The 22,302-nt window shown below is 34.9% G+C and overlaps 2 protein-coding genes across 3 annotated transcripts in view; one reads left to right on the top strand and one right to left on the bottom strand.

Moving 5' to 3' along the window:
- Positions 1 to 274: 274 nt before the first annotated feature.
- LOC126973681 (paramyosin-like) lies at positions 275 to 21,309 on the top strand. The gene is made up of 20 exons (XM_050820993.1): positions 275 to 394; positions 1,200 to 1,318; positions 1,729 to 1,806; positions 3,550 to 3,669; positions 6,620 to 6,727; positions 7,567 to 7,629; positions 9,161 to 9,275; positions 10,220 to 10,326; positions 12,526 to 12,691; positions 13,933 to 14,081; positions 16,994 to 17,124; positions 17,587 to 17,737; positions 17,808 to 17,990; positions 18,255 to 18,370; positions 18,451 to 18,698; positions 18,767 to 18,891; positions 18,979 to 19,100; positions 19,989 to 20,100; positions 20,168 to 20,398; positions 20,483 to 21,309. The coding sequence occupies exons 1-20, from the start codon at positions 370 to 372 to the stop codon at positions 21,230 to 21,232; spliced, it is 3,219 nt and encodes a 1,072-aa protein (XP_050676950.1). The 5' UTR covers positions 275 to 369; the 3' UTR covers positions 21,233 to 21,309.
- Positions 21,299 to 22,302, bottom strand: part of LOC126973685 (myosin heavy chain, striated muscle-like) — a 31,681-nt gene continuing 30,677 nt past the window's right edge. For both annotated transcript variants that reach the window (XM_050821002.1, XM_050821004.1), the window contains exon 19: positions 21,299 to 21,394. In XM_050821002.1, coding sequence (XP_050676959.1) covers positions 21,372 to 21,394 — 23 coding nt within the window. In that variant the 3' untranslated portion in view covers positions 21,299 to 21,371. The remainder of the gene's footprint in view (positions 21,395 to 22,302) is intronic.

Raw genomic sequence — 22,302 nt, 5'->3', positions numbered from 1 at the left:
AAAAATCTGGAGGCACGGTTATATTTCCTCTTTAGAACTTTGCAGTTCTTAAATTAAAATGTAGAAGGGGTTTGCGAAGTTGTAGGAATACAAAGCAAAGTAATCTTGTAATATTCTGTGGTAATATTGTCAGCATTTTACTTATCAATGTCATATTCTGCTGGCAGCTTAATATAGATTAAAAATTATTTCAGTTTTCAGTCATTTTTAACGGAGTTTGCTACGGTACCTTCTCTATAATAGTTAAGTTTTTTTTTCACCGTCAGAGTGACACCAAAGTCTCATGCATTATTTAGAAATTTATTTATAAATTTTCGTTCGTAAATATTTGTTTTTAGATTTAGCTCCAAATTATGTATTTGGATAACAATGTCAGGTGAATTGAAGAATAAAGGTGATTTTAGCATATTATATAGTATTTTTACTTAGGACAGTTACTAATGCTACCATAGATCTTTGGCTAATATTTCTTTCTAAGGGTGCTTTTAGACGGAAAGCAAACACGCGTTCCAGTGTACTGTTCCGGCAGCTGATGGCCTTCTGTCGGGTCGATCCATCTCGGGTTTCGTGAGCGATTGCATGCTGTAACGCGAAACGCTCTTTCTGTTTGATATAACCCTTACTAGCTAACAGCTTTATATTCTTTTTACTAGCTAGTGCCCGCGGCGTCATACATGTGGATACTATACCTGCATATAGGGTGATAATTTGCAGACTTAGGATCATTTATACCTCTAGATAGAGCCTCCTGCTTTTAGGCATGGCCTGACGTCATACAACATCTTACACTCGAGATATATAATTATGTTACATTATTTAAGTGTGCGTGCATTGCTGAAAATAGAGGTTAACAATTTACCGCAATTTCCAATTTTTTTCGACGTGTTAACAGCTGTCACAGTTTATAGACGTATAAATTATCTAAGATGTCCGCAATCCCTGAAATTTCATAAAATCCCGACCTCTTCTTGATGAATGGAATATTCCTACCAAACTTAAAGTCTCTGGGCCTTATGGTTCAAGAGATATCATGAGATATATTTGTTATATTTCTGTACTTCAAAAGCCGACTTCCCTAACTCTCACAGCATAAACAAACATTGACCTTATCATCTTTGGTGAAGATAATAACTGTTGAGTCAGGTTCTTCTGATGAAGAAGGTTGTAACACTTTCATTAACGCTCAAAATGCCTTTCAGGCTGTACTAACAACAATATCGGGCAGTATAAAGCATCGCGTATACCACAGCGCCTATCGGCAGGTCGAAGAACGACACTTAAGTCAAAACCGTGCGGATACAATGACGACAATACGATTGTAAGTACGGACAGAGGACACATCTTATTTTATCTTGTTACATTTTAATGTGGTTATCATTCCAGCTGAGTTTTACAGCTTCAAGGGGACAAATGTAAGTTATTGCAGTTTTTTTTTTCAAATTTCCGCAACAGACGTACAACAAATGAACCTAAATGGCTTCCTTTTTTAGGTTCTGTGCCCAAATAAAACTCTATTATTAAGGTGCTGCAATTACGTAATATTTACGTAAGTTTCATTGGTTATTAAGTTTATGGGAAAATAAACCATCGTGCAAACAAAATATGGGTCAGAACTGGGGGAGGGAATGTGGAGTGTGCCATATTGTGCCGTAAGGTGGTTTCGATTTTGGAAGGCTAGAGCCCGCGATAACTGCTCTAGAAACTTAATACTAATTTTATTTGTTTCAGAAAAATAAAAATGATAACACAACGGCTTCGATATCTCGGTATTTTACGAGGAACACGTCCCAACCTCGCTCCGTGGAGGTAAGAAAGAGTCTCGACATTACATAGAGTCTATAATTTAATGTAAAAAAGCGCGGGGTTTTACCCTTAGATCATTTATACGCCTGTAACCAATGCAACTAAGTCAGTTAATCCATTTAGTGAGATCTCTAGTGTTTCCCATACTTATGGTGCCGAAACATGGACAGAAGGAGAGAGACAAAGGATTGACGCACTAGAAATGTGGTGTTGGAGACGAATGCTACGAGTATCTTGGACATAACGCTGCACAAACGTCTCGATAGTTGAATCATCTACAGTCAGAGCGCGTATCCTCAGATACTTAGGACATATCATGCGACGTGGAGAGCATACCATAGAGAGACTTGTTGTTCAGGGAAGGATCGACGGCAGTAGGTCAAGAGGACATTCCCCTATGCGCTGGACGGACCAGATTAAAGCCCTAACCAACATTTCCCTCAACACATGTGCCCCAAGCAACAGCCAGGGATAACTGGCGTAGAATCGTTCGTCGTTCGACATGGCCACGACTCTGTCAAGAGTAATCCAACGTAGAAGAAGTTTTCATCGGTGTGTCTAGCAGCAAGAGGCTCTCTCTTGACGTATAAATTATCTGAGGTTTTATCAATATCTGTCAATAATATTTTAAAGCAATTGACATCAACCACACCATGCTATACTATACTTATATTATGAAGATGTAAACTTTGTGAGGAGAGATTGTAGGGGGTAACCTCTGGATCTACTGAACCGTTATTGAAAATTCTGTTACCAATAGAAAGCCATATTATGTGTAGGTGTCATAGGCTATGTATTTACCCGAAAAATTTTAATACTTTTTCGTGTTAGTCGGATTTGCAAAGTCAGATAAAAAACGGTTGAACAAACAAATAGTAGTATGTTTTAGTTTTATCTATTTTCTGGTGTGATATATTATTTGTCATGTAATGTTTGATGGTATGATTAGTTTTAGTTTGATTTGTTTGTTATTCTTGTTTGTTTGTAACGTTAGCATTAGGTAATACCTGTAATGATAGTTGCTATGTGTGTTATAAATAAATAAATAAATAAATAAATAAATATATAAAAAACGTTTATTACGAACGCCGTCTTAACAATGATATATATTATAGATATATTATGATTGCATGTGGTAGCAATGGAACAAAATCTTATATGGTTACTTGTTACCCTGGTAAGTGCGGACGAAGAATCGGGAAACAGCTAGTTTACAATAATTTTTTTTTGTTATTCACCTTTTCCTAATTCAAATTTATTGAAAAGTATTTTCTTCTTTTCAGTTTGGTTTTTTATTAATGCTATTTCTTAGTTCACATTCAAATATTTTTAATCAAAACAGGATTTGATATAGATACTAGATACTTATTGAATGTCAAAAACTACCACACATTCGAAAAAGTATCTATTCCGCAGACCTGAGAAGAGCAGAAGAAACTCAGCGGGCCTCTTTTTTTTCGTAAAAAATATGGTTACAATGTAATTATTGTACGATAAATACTGTGGGCGGTCACTCCACTCCCAGTATCATTAAAAGAGTCTTTTATGTTGTAGTAATCTTTACTACACAATTAATGTTTTTAACAATTCTTTTAAATTTCATAATACATTTATTTTGAAGATTTTTCCGGGATCTTGTTGTAAAAGCATAAACTTCGCTCCACAAAAGACTTACTAACTCGACTTAGCCGAGTAGTTTGCATTAGGCGAGTTCTTTTTAACAATTAATTAGTTGTTCCGTTGCAGTCCACGCGGCCCAAATCTGCAAACAAAGTGAAAGAGGAAATCGATCAAGTCTTACAAAATATCCAATCGCCAAATCGATCAACAAACAATGAACGTGAAAGACTATTTCCGGCACAGAAGGTAAACACAAATCATCTTACACAAATAAAATTTGAAAACAAAATTTTATGAAAGATGCGAGACTCGAACCCACGACCTCTGGCGTTCCGTGCCTTTGCTCTCCCAACTGAGCTAACCGTTCGAGTGACGTATCGTCATAAAATCTTGTATGCTATGTTCAACTCTCGGGTTGTGGTCTCATCTACAGGATCCACTTTACAGTTGATAAACTGCTCAACCCCAATATTTTCATATTAGGTAAATTACTTGAGATGTCGCTCTTGTGAATCTAAAGAATTTGTTATGTTTTTAAAGTGATAACCCTCACTTCTAGGTTTAATACACAAATTGTTCAAATCATTTTAGCTAATCTACTGGACGATCCTTTCTTATTAATCGGAGTAATGCAAAATACATTTATATTGGATCTTAGCGTTTGAAAATTATTATCCTTATCTTAGATAATTTATGCGTCTAGATAGGCTCTAGATGAAAACAGGCCAGGTTTATTACTTTAGTGACACGCTACGTCTTACACTCGCGATCTGTGTGTCACTTTGTGTTAGTGTTAGTGCATTACTCAAAATAGGGGTTAAATTAGTTGTCTTCTACCGCATTTATCACGGGGAGTGTTCCGAAGAGCTATTTCGCCTGATTCCTGCCGCCGAATTCCACCTTCGCACGACACGCCACAAATTAGGCTATCATCCCCACCATCTGGATATGTGGCGGTCCTCCACTGTGCGCTTTTCAAGGAGCTTTCTTCCACGTACTACAAAGCTGTGGAATGAGCTTCCTTGTGCGGTGTTTCCGGGACGATACGACATGGGCACCTCCAAAAAAAGCGCGTACACCTTCCTTAAAGGCCGGCAACGCTCCTGTGATTCTTCTGGTGTTGAAAGAGAATGTGGGCGGCGGTGATCACTTAACACCAGGTGACCCGTACGCTCGTTTGTCCTCCTTTTTCCATAAAAAAAAACTGTCAACCCTTTTCGACGTTTTCACAGCCGTCAAAGTTTATCTAGACGTACAAATCATCTAAGATTCTTATATACAATTGGCGTTGCGTACAATCAATGTTTCATTGTGTGTCTTCTTTCGCACAATTCCCAGCAACACACTTGGACTGTTAAAAAGAGCTGTTAGTTCTAATAGGTCCAGTCAACAAGTGCTTTTTTAATTTTTCTATGAAATTTCATCCTCTTTATGAATCTGTTTTTAGATTTCAAAAATCTTCACTAGTTTTTGAGGTATTTGCAAGAATCAAACACTCTTTGTTTAGTAAATTGCTTATAAATTTTGCAGTTTCTTCATGTGGAACTGTGTTTTTACCGATTATGATCTAGACGCGATTCCGAATCGAATGACACCTTATCCATATTATTCCGACACTGTTGAAAAAACAAATAAGCACTTATTGACTTGACTAAATTCCTACCGCCGAATTCCAATATTGCAACATATGCCACAATCTAAAATATCATTCTTATGACCTGAAGGAGTGGCGTTGCACATGCAATCAACACTTATATAGAGATATATTCTTCAATAGTCGATACTCTTCAGGATATAAACGTAACATATAAAATAAGTCTTTGAAGCTGTTCACAAATAGTTTATAAAGGATATTTTACTAAATATAAAATCTAAATTATACACACACACACACATACTCACGCCTTTTTCCCGTCGGGGTAGGCAGAGACAATAGATTACCACTTGCTTCTATCCTTACAAACCTCATGCGCCTCCTCTACATTTATAACTCTTTTCGTACATGCTCGCCGGTTGCGGGTGCTTCAGACCTTTCCTTTCCTCAAAACGTCCCCAATTTGGTCGACGAATATTCTACGAGATCACCCGCGACCGACTTACCCACACAAACTTGCCTTATATATTTGATAATTCATTATTTCTTCAGTCATTCGCTCCACGTGTCCAAACCATTTCAGCATTCCTTTCTCAGACTCTTAACATCTTCTTTCAGACCACAGCGCGCTCGTATTACCGCATTCGGAATTTTATCAATCAGTCTTACCCCACACATACTACGCAGTGATCGCATCTCAACTGCGTTAATTCTGCTTTTATGCTTCTTCTGCCATACCTAACTCTCACTTCCGTACATTAACGTGACAACAAGCACTCCATTATGGACAGCCATTCGCGCCTCTTTTGGCACAGTCTGGCCGTTCATTAAGACATTTTTGCAGGACATTCAATATCTTCTTCATATCTTCCGTCTCTTGTAAAAAATCTTTTTCAATCAATCTCTTGTAAATCTAAATTATATGTTCAGTTAAACAGCTTGTCTTTCGACAAAGGCCCCCTCTAAAGATTTCCACGCCTCTCTGTCTTTCACTATTTGGATCCATTAAGGCCCGGCGTCTCTTTTCACTTCGTCTTCCCAACGTTTAGTTTCTCGCCCTTTTCTTCTACTACCACCTCTTAGATACGAATCTGTTATTATTTTTGTAAATTTTTCCTGGACTCTCAAATTTTATAACAACCCATATTTATTTCTTACCATAATGTGAAATCAAATCTGGATTTTGGGCTCGTCTATTAATGATCGAAATATTTGTTAACAAATATATTGTTAGACAATTGCGAATTTTATGTAAAATATTATTACTTATGAAATTTTATAAAAAATCTGTGATTCTTACGCCGTTTCCTTTGACTCTCTCACTTTGACTGTGAATCTACTTAACAGTTCTTGTTGATTTAATTTTATGTTTTTATATATTTGTATCAATCATTAGGAATTTAAAATTTGAATCCATTTTAATTTTTTTGGTCTTCTATTTTTTTGATATAACCATAGCACACCAACGCAAAGCCTGCACAAATCCATGACTTCTAGTACTCTATTAGAGTTACGTTTAATTTACGTTCCTGATACGCTTCTTACTTACAAAAATGCATATAAACAATAAATTAATTAACGTTTCACGCATTTTACATTCAGAGAATCTTATATCCGGCAAGTAAGAGAAATCACATCGAAAAGAACATTGATGCGGTAGCTGCGAATAGACCACTGAGACCAGTAGTCACAGTACCAACTGGGAAGATCGTGAGTTATACAGTTAATTTGTTATAGTCCCCCCGCGATGAGAGATGGACAGGTCTCCATCTTTTTTTATGGAAAAGGAAAAAAAAAGAGCGTACGGGTTACCTGGTGTTAAATGATCACCGCCTCCCACATACTCATGCAACACCAAAGGAAGCACAGGAGCGTGGAAGGTTTACGCGAACCGCACTGTCGAAGACCGCCACTCATCCAGATGGTTGGGATGATATCCTAACTTGTGGCGTGTCGTGTGAAGGTGGAATTCGGCGGCAGGAATCAGGTTAAACAGTTCTTCAGAACACTCCCCGTTATAAATGCGGTAGAAGACACACAATGAATCGACGTCTCTACGCAACGCCAAGAGATCCAGCTGTTCACGGAGCACTAGGTCCCTGACAATTTTATCTGCCCTGCGTTGCACGCGGTCAAATAGATCGGGTTCATACTGGGGTGCACCAGACCAGAAATCACAGCAATACTCCATACGTGGCTGGACCTGCGCCTTGTAGAGCGCTGGAATGTGGGCCGGCATGAAGTATTTCCATACTGTATTTATGACGTCCAGCTTCTTCGAAGCCAATTTGGTTTTGCCCTCCACATACTACAAAGCTGTGGAATGAACTTCCTTGTGCGGTGTTTGCGGGACGATACGACATGGGTACCTTCAAAAAAAGCGCGTACACCTTCCTTAAAGGCCGGCAACGCTCCTGTGATTCCTCTGGTGTTGCAAGAGATTGTGGGCGGCGGTGACCACTTAACAGCAGGTGACTCATACGCTCGTTTGTCCTCCTATTCCATAAAAAAAAAGTAACCGCACCAAATAATTGTTTGGTCTGTTTTAGCCTAAGATGATGACACGGAATACTTCTAATATGCATAAGCCACCACAGAAACTTCCCGACCTGGTAATTTGTTTAGCTATCTACATAATCAACTAACTATTTATCTCTTTATTTTTTCAAATTACCATAATATCCACAGATATAATTCTAAAACCTTTTTGCTTTCCGGATGATACATTCTCGTAGATGATAATTAAATTTTTAGTTAATTCTCACGTCTACATAGACTATGACAGCTGTCATCACACGTCGAAAAAAGCGACTTGAGCAATGCACGCACACTGTATTAGTGTGAGTGTCATTCAAATCGCGAGTGTTCTTACGTCACTTGTCACGCACACTAAACTAGTATTCCTGGTCTGTTTTTATCGGTTGTCTCATAGCAAGAGATTCTATCTAGACGTATAAATTATCAAAGGTTTGTTTAAGTGTGTTGGTGAAAGTAGAGGTTAACAGTTCACCGCTATTTTTTCGTTGTGTTCAATAACAAATATAGCTCATATTTCACTGGGACACCACGGTGGCGCAGCCAGTCGCCGCTACCAACAAAATATATACAGCTCTATAGAGAGTTACTCACCTGGTGTCCGTTTGGTTCCACAACCAATTTGGTGGCGCGATCAGCTCGGACGCGTCATGACTCTGGTGTCTGTATGGTGTCTAGTTGGGAAGCTTACGGACACCACGATGGCGCGACTGGTTGCGCCACCGTGTGGGAGATAAATTTACACAGGATGCCTGCTAGATTATGGGTACCACAACGGCGCCTATTTCTGCCGTGAAGCAGTAATGTGTAAACATTATTGTGTTTTGTCTGAAGGGCACCGTAGCTAGTGAAATTCCTGAGCAAATGAGACTTAACATCTAATGTCTCAGTTGTAGTGCCGCTCAGATTTTTTTGTTTTTCAAGAATCCTTTTTTTTCCCATCAGCTGAACGACCTGCTCGTCTCGTCCCTTATCTTCATAAAAAAACCTGGTTTGTTTTCATCGGTTGTCTAAGTTGTCTAACAGCAAGAGACTATCTAGACGAATAAATGATTGAAGGCGTAACTGTAAAGAATACTAGCCCTGCGAATTGGCCTGTGTAGATTTCATTAACGTAGTTGAAATCTTTCCATTGAATTAGTTTTTATTCAGAATTACTTTTATTACTTTCCATCATCATCATCATCATCGGGAAGAAGAAGAAGACGAAAGACTTCGCCTGCTGGACAAAGGTCTCCCCAAAGATCGTCACGACGATCGGTCCTGCGCTGCCCTCATTCAACGTATTCCGGCGATCTTGACTAGATCGTCGGTGCATCTTGTGGGGGGCATCTACCAACACTGCACTGTTATTACTTTCAATTTTACTATTTAACGATTACGCACGTACCGTTATCGGATTATGGCATTTTGATATTTTATAAGTTGGGCTTAACTTACTATGTCTAGGATCAAAACAGTGTTTTTGGAAATTTTATATTATTATGTGTATCGTTGATAGTGCAATGGTTTTTTCATAATCCGTCCAGTGGTTTCTAAAACTTAAATATCTACTGATATTTTATCTTTATTATTATTCTAATATATTTTTATGATTTAATGCTACAGGAAGCAATAAAAAGATATGAAGAGCTGGAAGCAGAACTAAATACGTTCTCTGATGATTGTCTGGACAATTCTCAAGAAGATTTAATATTTGCTGATTACGACAATAATATAGACCGTAAGTAATTTAATAATCGAGTATTTAAGCAATACTTTATAATATGACATTAAATATTGTGACTTCATTGTGCATGCACCTCTAAACTGCATATGAAGTCCTGGTACGTATTGCTAGGATGACACATGATTTCAACCACTATGAAAGACATTACTATCACCACTTATATATACTATATGTTCTCCTGGTGTCTATGTAGTAAGATTTCGTGCGCATGGATTCAGAATATATTAAGGTATACTCGCGTCATACATAAGACAATCTCTTCTTCAACTATGATCGCTTGGTACCAAAACAATGTAATAATGCTTCCTATCTCATTATCTTCCATGTTTAATATTATGAATTTATGTCTGTGCTCTTTTTTCTTTTCACAACGATTCTTATGATGTTTTCACTTCAATAAATAAAATAATGGTAAATTAATAAGCACTACTTGCAATCATTGTTAAAGATAGATTGCGCAGAGTCAATATCGGCACCATATTTCATATTACTTAAAATATATCGTATAAACTACAGTTATTGTATTCGATTGCCATCTTGCAACCCTATTGCGGATCTGTGGATGGAACAGAATAATATAAAATAGGTGTTGATCGTAGAAGGGTAAAAATTTTAAGTTGTATGTATTTTTCAATGCTGAATCATAATAAAATAAAAAGAAAAAAAATTGTAAAAAAAATATTTGGGGTCACCCTTATCAATTAGGGGTATGAAAAATATCCCTAATGACCTACCCGATATGCACACAACATTTCATATTAATCGGTTCAGCCAGTCAGCTAACTCTCAAAATGTCAGCGGGTAGTAGTTTATAGCAGTGTAACACGTTGCCCTTCCCTGCAACACCACCCGCTACCCGCTGACATCTTATTACCCCGTCCCCGCTACCGTCTGGCGCCCCATGGAACGGTCGCGCACCAATAAAAATATAATTTTAGACTCTTCTGGACTATCCAAAAGTGATGGAATGGTGCGGCTAAATATGAGTTATCAGGAGAAAATGGCCGTTTACGAGAAATGGAGGGGCGACATGAATCAGCGTCAGGTTTGGATTTAAATTATACAAACATATAGCCCAGTGGTTAGTGACCTTGACCACTGGGCTATAAGTCCCGAGTTCAAATCCCGGTAGATGCAAACATTTATACAATACATATGAATGTTTTTTTCCGAGTCATGGATGTTTATATGTTACGTATTTGTAATGTATTATATCAATATATCGTTGTCTTCACCCATAGCACAGGCTATGCCTACTTTGGGGCAAGATAATTTGTGTAAAAGTGTGTCAATATTATTATTATTATATTAATTACTAGCTGACCCAGCAAACGTTGTATTGCCATCATAGTTAACAGTTGTAGTTAGTCAAGTAGCTAAAATTAAGTTTGTTTTTACATCCTGAAAAAGTTAGAAAGATACAAAGATTCTTATTTAAATTTAATTTAATTTTAAACTATCTTTCAATTTGATTTCTGAACGACGGGGGACACATCAAAGGAAAAACGAAATTGTTGTTTTTTTTAATGCCAAACATTTTCATATTTGTTTAAACCTTCTCTGGACTTCCACAAATAATTCAAGACCAAAATTAGCCAAATTGGTCCAGCCGTTCTCGAGTTTTAGCGAGACTAACGAACAGCAATTCATTTTTATATATTATATAGATATCGATTATTATATTCTAGTTATATCTATTATTATATTAAAAATATATATAAAATCGGTTCTTTCAGGGGTGGTGGGATGACCACGATCTATTTTTGTGTTTAATTATATTGTGATTATATTCGTAGATATATGATGTATTTTAGTTCTTATTCTATTTTTGGCTTAATTTAGTTGAATAGCATGTCATTTTCGCCTATAACTGAGGCATCACTTACCATATTAATGTTATTGCTGTTGTATTATACTGTGTTTATATTAGTGTATACATTGTTGGCAGAATGATTTAATAAATTTATAAATTACTAACTGACCCAGCAAACGTTGTAATGCCGATATCAAAATCGCGATACAAAAGTAACTGTTGATCGTAGATGGGTGAAAATTTGAAGTTGTATGTATTTTTGCTGTTGCTGCTGCTGATGCTGACTCATAATCAAATCAAATTAAAAAAAAATGTCAAAAAATTTAAAAAAAAATTCGTGTGGTTGGTCCACAAGTTGTCCTTAACATTTAGGGGGATTAAAAATAGATGTTGTCCGATTATCAGACCTACCCAATATGCACTCAATATTTCATGAGAATAGGTCAAGCTGTTTCGGAGGAGTTCAAAGTTTAACACCATGACACGAGAATTTTATATATTAGATTAAGACCTGCATCGGTTAACTAACGATTAATTTTTCTGTGGTGCATTGCTATACAAGGATGGAAAATAGGTTATTACAAACGAGCTGCCATTAGCAATTTTGAATGTAACAAGTTTGGAATAACCTACATGTGTATCAATTAATGACGATTTTCAATACAATCGTGGGACTATATTTTTATTTTCTTAAGAACTATGCACCACTCGGGAGAAATTTGAATTTTACTACTTACTAGGCCATCGGATTCGCTTCATGGCTACATGTTTCACCCTCGTATTGACTGCTATCCTCCTTAGCGTTTAACAGCAACTTGTTTGTTTAAACAGTAATGTAAGAAATTATTTATTTATTAAATTCATATAGGAAGACCAACAGCGTACAATAGTCTTAAATAAAATCTTATAGTGAAAAATACTAGTGATAAATACTTTTATTACTATATGTTATTTGTGGAAGTTCAAGACATTTATTGTTCCATACAGGAATTTCCACTTAAATGGAACTTACAGGCTATTTAATAAAAAGAAGGTTACAAAAATGCATCTAAAAGCATACAGTTAATATAAAGTAATTAAAATAGGTTAAGTAGGTAGCTTATACACATTTCTAATTTCTAATACAAATATTTTATAAAAATTATAATACTAGTGGGTAGTTTTAAAACACCATCGCATCAAAATCATACCGACGCGGGACTGTCGACGCAAACAGTCGACGCGGGACGGTCGACGCAAACAGTCGACAAAAGCCACGGTTGAGTCACAACGCACTACACAAGAGTACATAGATTCATCGATAACGAGTTACTAGATGTGACAACAGAAAATATTATTTCTGAACTTTTTATTTATTTATTAACTATATGTTCAATATCATCATCAAATACTAGTTTAGAATTATTATTTAATCAAGCTATTAATATTTAGGTGACATTGTTGAAATTGTACGCGGCGCTAAGAGAGAATCATAAGACACTAACCAACATGGGCCAGGAAACGAGTTTACCAGCGGAGCTGAAGATAATGAACGTAGGAGGATTGAGCCCCGAACAACTCCTTCAGCTGTGTGCACAGAAGAAGCCAGCACCGGATGGTATATAAATCAAATCAAATTAGATTTGTTCCATTCGAGTTATACATTTTACCATTTATCTTACCACTTTATTCTTACTTTATTTATTTTATCACTTCGGAAAAGGCCGTGAAGGAATACCAAAGAACTCATTGCCACTTTTTTAAATCAATATATACAGTTTCGTCAAATTTTATCATTTTATAAATAATTTTGATGATAACCTATTTGAAGCGGTGCAAAAAAATACTCAAACTTCATGACATAGGCGAGTAAATCAAAACTCAAAAGAAAGTTTACAATTTATAATTTTTTAAAGTGATAACTCTCACTTCTGGGATTAATTACACAAATTAAATTTGATAAATAAAATTCATTAACGATACGGGACACGAAACTGAGCCAACCGTTCGAGTGACGTATCGTTGTTAAATCTTGTATGTCTTTGTTCAACTCTCAGGTTGTGGCTTCATCTACAATATCTCCTTTTCAGTCGATAACCTGCTCAACCCAAACATAAAAAAATGGCTCACCTTATATTAAATAATTATTTATCCCCTAACATTGCAAATGTTCATGGGAACATTATGCCGCAAAAAACAGTTGAGAACGAGTTTTTGCGGCAGAAATAGCTGCGTGGTTGCTGACTGCTCCAGACCGGAAAAGTCTACAAACCATCTTAAATTTTCCTTTCTTAATTATACACCTACTTAATGTTAATATTAAGGCTGTGGACCGAGGCAACGGCCTTGAGGATGTTAGCAGAGCTAGGTTAACTCTCTCGCACAAGTTCGCCATTGTTTTAATTCATAATTACAGGCATTTTTAATTTATTACAAACATAATCTATAAATAATAACAAAACTATGTTAAATAGTACTGGTAAACAGTAAATAATTTTTCATTCAATTTTTATCTAGATTGAATGATTAACATGGCCCCAACTGTAAAAGTTAGGGGTACTTTGGTGATTTTTTTCGCAACGTTTATTACAGATAGGAAACGAAAGAAAAAATGTTTTTTCCTTTCATACTCTGTAGACATATGATTATTTTTTGTAAAAATAAAAGTCTCAACAATATAATAACAAAAAACTCTGTTACAATTTTTACAAAATCTCACATTCGTGATTCCATGAATCATCCGTTTGCTAGTGACACACTTCTTTAATAAAAAAAAGTCTCCTAGAACACGTGAGTGTTTGTAATTTGCGAAGCAATAAGGGCAGGGTGAATCTGTTTTAACTATTTTATTAATTCAAGTTCCAGATACGTTCACTAAAGATTGTTTACAAATTGATATGAATAAAATGAACAATATACCGATGAAATTGGTTGCTATTTGTGAACAAACTTTGACCAAGAGATTGGAGGTAATTGATTGGGTGGACAATTTGAAGAATATTTCTAAGGTAAATGTCAAATTCTATTTTTGAGATCGGTACAAATTGAAAAATCCCTTTGCTTCTCTTTCTTCCTGTATCAGCGATAAAAATAAGCCAAATAATGGTATGACACTACAAAAAATTCTATTAAGTTTTAAGTTTCAACTTTCTTTTATAACGTAAATAAATAATCATATCAGAAAATTACACTTATGAAGGCAATGTTTTAGCATTACAGCCGAAAAGTTGAGAGGGAGAGAAATAGATCCATTTTTTTTTATGGAATAGGAGGACAAACGAGCGTACGGGTCACCTGTTGTTAAGTGATCACCGCCTTTACGTTACTGTACGCGCTTTTTAAGATCCATTGTTTTAAAATAAACTTTTAAAAACTTCAGCATTTTATAAAATATTAAAACCGTATACAGTAGTTACATCAACCTACACATATTGAAAATAAATAAAGAGATCAACATAAAAATCTTAAAAAATATATATTTTTTATATATGACGATAAGGTAGAAGACGAGTAGGACGTTCAGCTGATGGTATTTGATACGCCTTGCCTATTACAATACAGTGCCGGTCAGGATTCTTGAATAAACCCAAAAATACCGAGGGGCACTACAATTGCGCTCGTCACCTAAAGGCAAAAGATGGTAAGTCTCATTTGCCCACTAATTTCCGAAGACCGAAACACAATAATGCTTATACATTACTCGATGGCAGGAGCGATCAGTCACCCCAAGCAGATTTTGTTCACAAACAAGAAAAAGCTTTCCTCGCTATGTTTTAGAAGGGAACGGCTCGCCCCACAATACGATAAAATCTAGATTGTATGATAATCGCTGTACAAACGCTACGACTGCATTTAGCAACAACATTTATGGTATCCAGCTTGATGGGATACAGATTTCCATCCTTCCATCCAGATATTGAGTAAATGACGATAAGTGTCGGGATATAAAAACCTTCCCGATGATCGACATAATGTACTCATAACAGTGGCAATTATAAAATGGCTTTGGCTCTGGTTGGCTTATCCCTTATGTATTGCGGTGCAGTCATCGCCTTTGACTTAAAGCTGGTATGATTGATAAGTCTTGTGTAAATACACCTGCACCTTCACACCAATAACAATGCATGTAAAACGCTTTTTCTACAGAAGCATTTGCGGTGGAACTGTCACTTCACCAGACATCCTTTACTTACGATTCTATTCTATATATCTCATATTCAAATTCAAATGTTTTTATTTAAAATATGATTTAAAATCAATTATTGAACGTCAAAAACTACCACCCATTCAAAAGATACTGCCTCAGACCTGAGAAGAATGGGCGCAAGAAACTCAGCGGGCTTTTTTTTATATAAAATATGGATTACAATGTACAATAAACATTTATAATTAAAGAGCATGAGGGTGTTCGCTTTATTCCCAGTCCGTGGTGTCATTAAGAAAATCGTTTATGCTGTAATAAACTTTCCCACACACGTTTTTTAACAATTCTTTTAAATTTCGTAACACATTTGTTTTGTACATTTTCTGGGATCATATTGTAGAAGCATATACATCGCCCAACAAAAGACGTATTAACTCAACCCAACCGAGTAGTAGGCATAACAAGTTTATGTTTGTTCCTCGTGTTAACATTATGAATGTCACAGTTTCTAGAAAATTCCTCAATGTGCTTATGAACATACAGAACATTATCAAAAATGTATTGAGAAGCAACAGTCAAAATGTTTATTTCTTTAAATTTTTCTCTTAATGATTCATTAGGACCTAGGTTATAAATCGCGCGAATAGCCCTCTTCTGCAGCACAAAGAAAGTATTAATATCGGCCGCACTGCCCCATAACAATATACCATAGGATTCTCATATTATATCGTCACCATATTATATTCTGAGTATGTATTATACACACATCAAAAAAGTCTAAGCAACATGTACTAATTTAAATTTTAGGATGGTTTTTCACATTATAACGTTGTATTTTATTTTTTAAATAATAGTTTAGGGTCCATAGATGTAAAAATAACAGCTGTTCTCTTAATAAGTTCTTTTAATAACAGAAATTAACAATATTAGAATATACTGCAGAAACTAAGGTACATAAGCAACTAAAAATTTTTTTAACAAAATGAAATTTCTAAAGAAAATGATTTTATTGTGAAAGAATAGGATGATTTAATACAAAGTATGGCATCCTCTGCTATTCAGAACTTGTCGGCAACGATTATTCATTGAATTAATGAGACTGTTTATATCATCTTGCGGTATTAGATCCCAATGGAATTGCAGCAAATCCTTCAGCTGTTGGGTTGTTGTCACTCCGTCCAAGTCCTTCAAAACACGTCTCTGGAGCATGTCCCATGCGTGCTCGATGGGGTTGAGGTCTGGCGATTGTCCCACTTGGTCTTCCACTTGCAACATCCCTACATCTCTTTGCATTTCATTTGCCGTCAAATGACGTCGCTCCATGACATAAAGAATATCTAACAATTAGATATTTTTATTTAAATGGTTGGTAAAATTATAAAATCAAGACTAAACATAGCAATAAAAACGTACTTGAATTCAAAGAAATTCCCTTTCATTTAATTTTATGAAAAACACAAAACATAATCGAATATTTTTTTTACAAACAGCCAGTATGTCATCAATAACAAAAAAGGTTACATACCTATGCACTTTGAGTGTATAAAGACTAACCCCCTTATTCATAATGGTCCGCTAACTTGAAACAGCCGCTGAGGAGTATTTTTTCTCATTCTGACTTAGGTCAATAGAAGAAGACAGAGTGAGAATTAGCAATACTTTAAGTTAGCAGACTATTATGAATAAGGGTGTTAGAAATTAATTAATATTTAAATGGTAAATTTGTAATATGCATGGTAGCTTAAACTTTTTTGATATGTGTATATTTCATTATAGGGTTGTCCCTTAAGCACACTGACAAAGAAAATCAAAGAATTCAGTGCAGAAAATGAAATGTTACAAAGCTCTATGGAAACGTGTAAGGCTGAATTTCTAAAGGAAATGAGTGAAATAATGGACTTAATCAGGTAAATTAGTGACACCTTAGTTATAAAAGGCATAAAAGGCATTTATTTTCTCAAAATTGATTCCTTTAGAATTCTTTTTGATGTAATTTCTAATAACTACTAGATACTACTTCCGCTTCGGAAACAAATGGCGCTCTGAGAGAGAAGAAGCGGCGCAAGAAACTCTCCCAGCATTCTTTTTTTGCGCTCTTTTCAATAAAAATATACAATATTGTACAGTCATTTCTATCGCTATAAAATAATCACAATCTAGTCCCAGGCTGTGCGATCATTTAGATATTCAGCAGTGGAGTAATAGGATTTACGACCGAGCCATTTTTTTATAAAACATTTAAATTTAATTATAGATAATGCCTGCACAGTGGCTGGGACTTTATAATAGAAGTGTATAGTGTGTGTACCCTTAAAGCTATTACGTATAATGTTTTCATTTGGGTGATTATTTCATTCTTTTGTTTACAGGAAATGTGTAAATGAAACAGTATCTCTTCAATTGCGGCACGAAGAACTAACATGTGAAGTCAGCGAATTAAATTGCAAAAACAGCGATTTGCGTAAACAGCTTCAATCAATTGAACATTACAAATCACAGAACAACAAAGCAAGGCTTGAGGTATTTCATTATTAAATTTGTATGTTATACTGTATATTTGATGAAAGATAAATAGCTTTTGTTGATGCAGGAATTGGAGAAAGAGCTTAAAGAAGAAAAATCTAAGAGTTCGGCATTAAGAAATAGGCTGACCCGATCTGATGGGCAAGTGAAAATTGGTGAAGAGAGAGCACTTAATCTTGAAGCATCACTAAACCAAGCTAGATCACAGATGAGACAGTTAGAGCGGACCGTACAACAGTTACAAGAGCAGGTTAATATTTCATTTTCATCCTTGAAAATATGAATATCCTAAACACGAAACGTTTCATTAATAATGTATGTTCAAGAATCTGTAATTAAAACTTTACCATTTACCAACCGACCCCTACATTATAGGTGAAATTTCCAAATTTGCTTTCTTAAAGGCTAGGCTTTTTCCAATTAGACTCAGCAATTGCTTTAATTTGATAGTCAATGACGATAAAATATATAAAAGGTGGTTTAAATATGTTAATATTTTATTAATTTAATTCAGAATCAAAAAATTCAAATGGATTTCGATATTGAATTAAACAAATTAACCGAATCTATTAAAGAAAACACATCACACTTAGAAGATATTGCCGATGCGCGTGAAAAGCTCCAATCAGAGTAAGTATAAAACTATTTTGAAAAAAATATTTTATACTATGTAATCTTCTTTTAAACTTCTCTTCCAATGTTAACAACAGAAAAGAAGATCTTGAGAAACGGCTAGAGGAGTTATCTCAAACGTATAATGAATCTGTTAATAATTACAAATGTGAATTGAAAAACAAAGTTACAGAATTAATTGAGATTGAACATAAGTACAGCGAAATAGTTGACGAAAAGAAGAGATTAGAAGGAATAATTGAAAGCCAGTGTGCGCAGCTTGTAGAAACTGAATTAAAATACAATGATAAAATGAAAATTTTGCAAGATAATGAAACTCGACTAAGTATATTTAACTTAAAATACCTTTTTGTTTGATTTCTCTTACAGTTTTTAAAACTTTAAATATTTCAGGTTATTATCAAGAAATTGAGAAAGAATACAACATTTTGAAAAGTAAATTAGAAACGGCAAATTCCGAAATAGAACAATACAAAGAGCGCTTTATGGAACAATCTGAGTCTGTAAAAGAAATCGAAGTATGAATCTTATATATTTTATATTAATTATTGTATTTGAACTTGAAGATACAGTTAAATTTCAATATATGTATTAATAATTTTCAGAATAAGTTTAAGGAATCACACATATTTGTTGTTAAATTAAGAAGTGAAATAAAAAGCAAGGACGATTATATAGCAGCATTAGAGAATAAGCAATCACTTCTTGAAAAACAAATACAGGAGAGGTATTATATTATATTGATTCATGCCTTACATATTGTAATTATTATAAGAAAAAACATAATCACTTATATGAAAGAGTGCGCCTGTCTTTCTTTTATATATATATATTGAGCATACGGGCAAGTGGTTCGGGAAGTGAACGCCCATGGAAGTATGCAATACTGAAGGTCAGGAGAGAAAAGGTAGTGAGAGTACTTTTAAAGTTTCAAGACTCCCAGCTCGTTCTAGTTCGGGAATTCTGTAGCCTTTACGTAGTTACAGAATGTGGCTTAAAAGGCAATAACTTTCTTATCACACAATCATATTAGGGTTGTGAAATGCGTCATTAGCATTGTGCTAGTGGGATTTCTCAATTTGACGTGATATCCAGTGGTAATATTCGACATTAACATAAATAATTCCTTAGATAGCTTCCCATGGTGGTCTATAAGGTCGAGCCAAAGTACATAATCTTCAATTATTCAATTCGCTCTTCGTTGTGCGAGTTTAAATGGAGTACAGCTGGTGATGGGTATTATCTGTCCAGATTCTACGGTAATAGCTCCTTGTGCACTATCCATATGAGCTATTAACTAAAGGCTTTCCATGTTAGCTAATGACTCATATTGGGGGCTGATTTGTGCTCCAGCTGCAGGCGGTTGCTTGAGTTTGAGACCAATTTGGATTTCCTTTCCAGTTAACCAAGGTCTCTAGGTCCTTTAATATTCGTCTCTCAGTCTCTAAGCTACGAGCTTATCCTACCTACTTAAAAATAAAACGATGACCACAATTATCTTCTCGTGTATTCGGCTCAATAGTCGCAGACAGACCTTCTTGTAATAATCAATCAATCAATCAATCTTGTTGTATATATTTTCAACAGGAATAACACAAAAATGCAATTTTTTCAGTGATTCCAAAATGGTTAACTATGAAGAACAATTGTCATCTCTCAAAGATCACATTTTAAAGTTACAAGAACGATTAGACGAAAACGAAAACATCCAAGATCTTAAAATAAAGGTAATTTATAAGACTTATAGAATGATTCAAAATTTAATTTCTGTTCATAATGCGTTTAATTTTTTAGGCCAATGAGCAAAGCTCGAAGATTTACGATATAACTCAACAAAATGAAGAACTTGTTATGTCAATTAAGGAAAAGGACACTGAATTACAAAATAAACAGAAAGAATTAAGCAGTTATGAGAATGATGTTCAACGGCGAGACAATTTAATACAGATTTTAACAAAGAAAGAAGAGGAACAAGCCAATATCATAAGATTATTAAAAAATAAATTAGATACTATGAGTGAAAACGTATGTAACCACAATCTTTATTTCATTATTTCTTTTAATTTATAAATACTATGAGATACTTAACTTTTAACAATTTTATTTCAGCTAAACAACCAGCTTGATGAAAAAAATAGTGAAATTCAAACACTAATTACGGCTTTGGAAAAAAGAAAGGGGCAAATTTCACAGCTTGAAAAGATAATATTGGCATTAGAAGATCAAATACAGGAAGACAAAGCACAGAAACATAAGGATAGTGAAAGAATTGACTTACTTGAACGAAAGTTGGAGCAAATAGAAGACTACCCTGCTAGCTATAGCAATGTAAATACAACTCCTTCAGAAAACATTGACAGTCTATTTAAAATTCTAGAAGATGAACTAGGAAATTCCTTTGAACATCAATATAAAATAAAAAGAAACTTAGAGAGTAATGTAATGCAGAAACCCAACAATTATAGTGACGATATCAAAGTAAGCTCAGAGCGTAAGGAATCTAACTTTAAATTAAAGCAACAATATCACGTTCAACCTAAAAGCATACCCAAAAGAAATACTTCGGTAAGTATGGCACATAAAACCTTTTTTGTACCAAACATTGACAGTTTAGGTAAGGGAGACAAGTTACATCGCAAAAAAGCGAACACAAATATAGATTCACAGAAATTTAGTACGGCGAGATCAGAAACAGATAAAAGTTTCCAGACACATCATAAACATGATAATGATTCTACAATAATGCGTGATGACAACAGAGTTGTTAAAGATTGTCATAAGGTGGATTTGTTAATACCAAAAAGTTTTAGAGAAGACTGCAACTACAAGATGCTAAAACTGACTGGACATAGGCTTTAGATTTGTGAAATTGTATTGCCGTTATGTGTGTATACTCTCGATGTGTTGTTTAGTTGAAATAAAAAATTTGTCAAGTATTTATATATTTTATTAATAAAAAATGCACAATACAAATCCTGACGTCGAACAGTCGTTGCAATTAATCGTGGAATATACTTGAATCTGAAAAAAAAATATTGACTGTTATTACAGACTAGCTGACCTGGCAAACGTAGTTTTGCCATATAAATTATATATGTAAACCTTCCTTGCGCTTTAACGAATCTATTACAAGAGATTTCATTGAGATCGGTTGAATAGTTTAGGAGTTATTAAGGAACATACAAACATAGATTCTCTTTTATATATATAGATTTCTCGATACGGTCTATAGAATTAACAAAAGTTAGGGATTCAAAACAGGGCTAGCGGACTCTTTCGCTTCAGTTACTTCCAGTACGTATTAATAATAATTACAAATGTCTAGGCTGTTTAAGTCAGCCAAACAAAAATTTCATCACCTTACAGCATGGCCCTTCAAAAATCTCGGAGTATATAGGTACTGCCGACTGAACACCCCAACCTAAGTCATCGCCATTTAAGAGCGGCTGACCCATCATTATTTTTCATACAAACGCTCGTACCTGTGGCCGTGTACGTGGCCGTTTTAACGCATGGTTCTCAAAAATAAATTGACTGATTGGTATCTTATGCATTGCATCTAGGTTTCTATCGTAGCAGAAAATACAAATTTCTAGAAATAAAACAACTAGAAACAAACAATACACTCCAAATATCTGCTTTTTCGTACAAATTTTACCTGAACTTTGGCCATTCATAATGTACCCATAAATTGTAAAAGTAAAGAAAACAATGCTATAGAAACCACAAATTTGAAAGGATTACTCAAAAACACGTATTACCTGGAAGAAGTCTTATGATATTTCTGCACAATATTTTATTTATGCTATTCACCTAAGGTTATTTATAGGTATTGATACTAGACTGTGACAGCTGTGAAAACGTCGAAAAATATTGTGGTTGACAGTTAAAATTCTACTTTGAGCAATGCACGCACACTAACACAAAGT

The sequence above is a fragment of the Leptidea sinapis genome, chromosome 30 (assembly GCF_905404315.1).
Source record: "Leptidea sinapis chromosome 30, ilLepSina1.1, whole genome shotgun sequence".
NCBI classification, from domain to species: Eukaryota; Metazoa; Arthropoda; class Insecta; order Lepidoptera; family Pieridae; genus Leptidea; species Leptidea sinapis.
The sequence above is the reverse complement of the archived record's forward strand: the minus strand, read 5'-3'. Positions and strand labels throughout refer to the sequence as shown.

Bases quoted from the DNA above. Each gene is read 5' to 3' on its own strand.
- LOC126973681 (XM_050820993.1), top strand. From the start codon at position 370: ATGTCAGGTGAATTGAAGAATAAAG. The intron at 1,319-1,728 runs GTAAGTACGGAC...TATTTGTTTCAG, and splicing joins ACAATGACGACAATACGATT to AAAAATAAAAATGATAACAC. The intron at 18,699-18,766 runs GTATATTTAACT...TAAATATTTCAG, and splicing joins AGATAATGAAACTCGACTAA to GTTATTATCAAGAAATTGAG.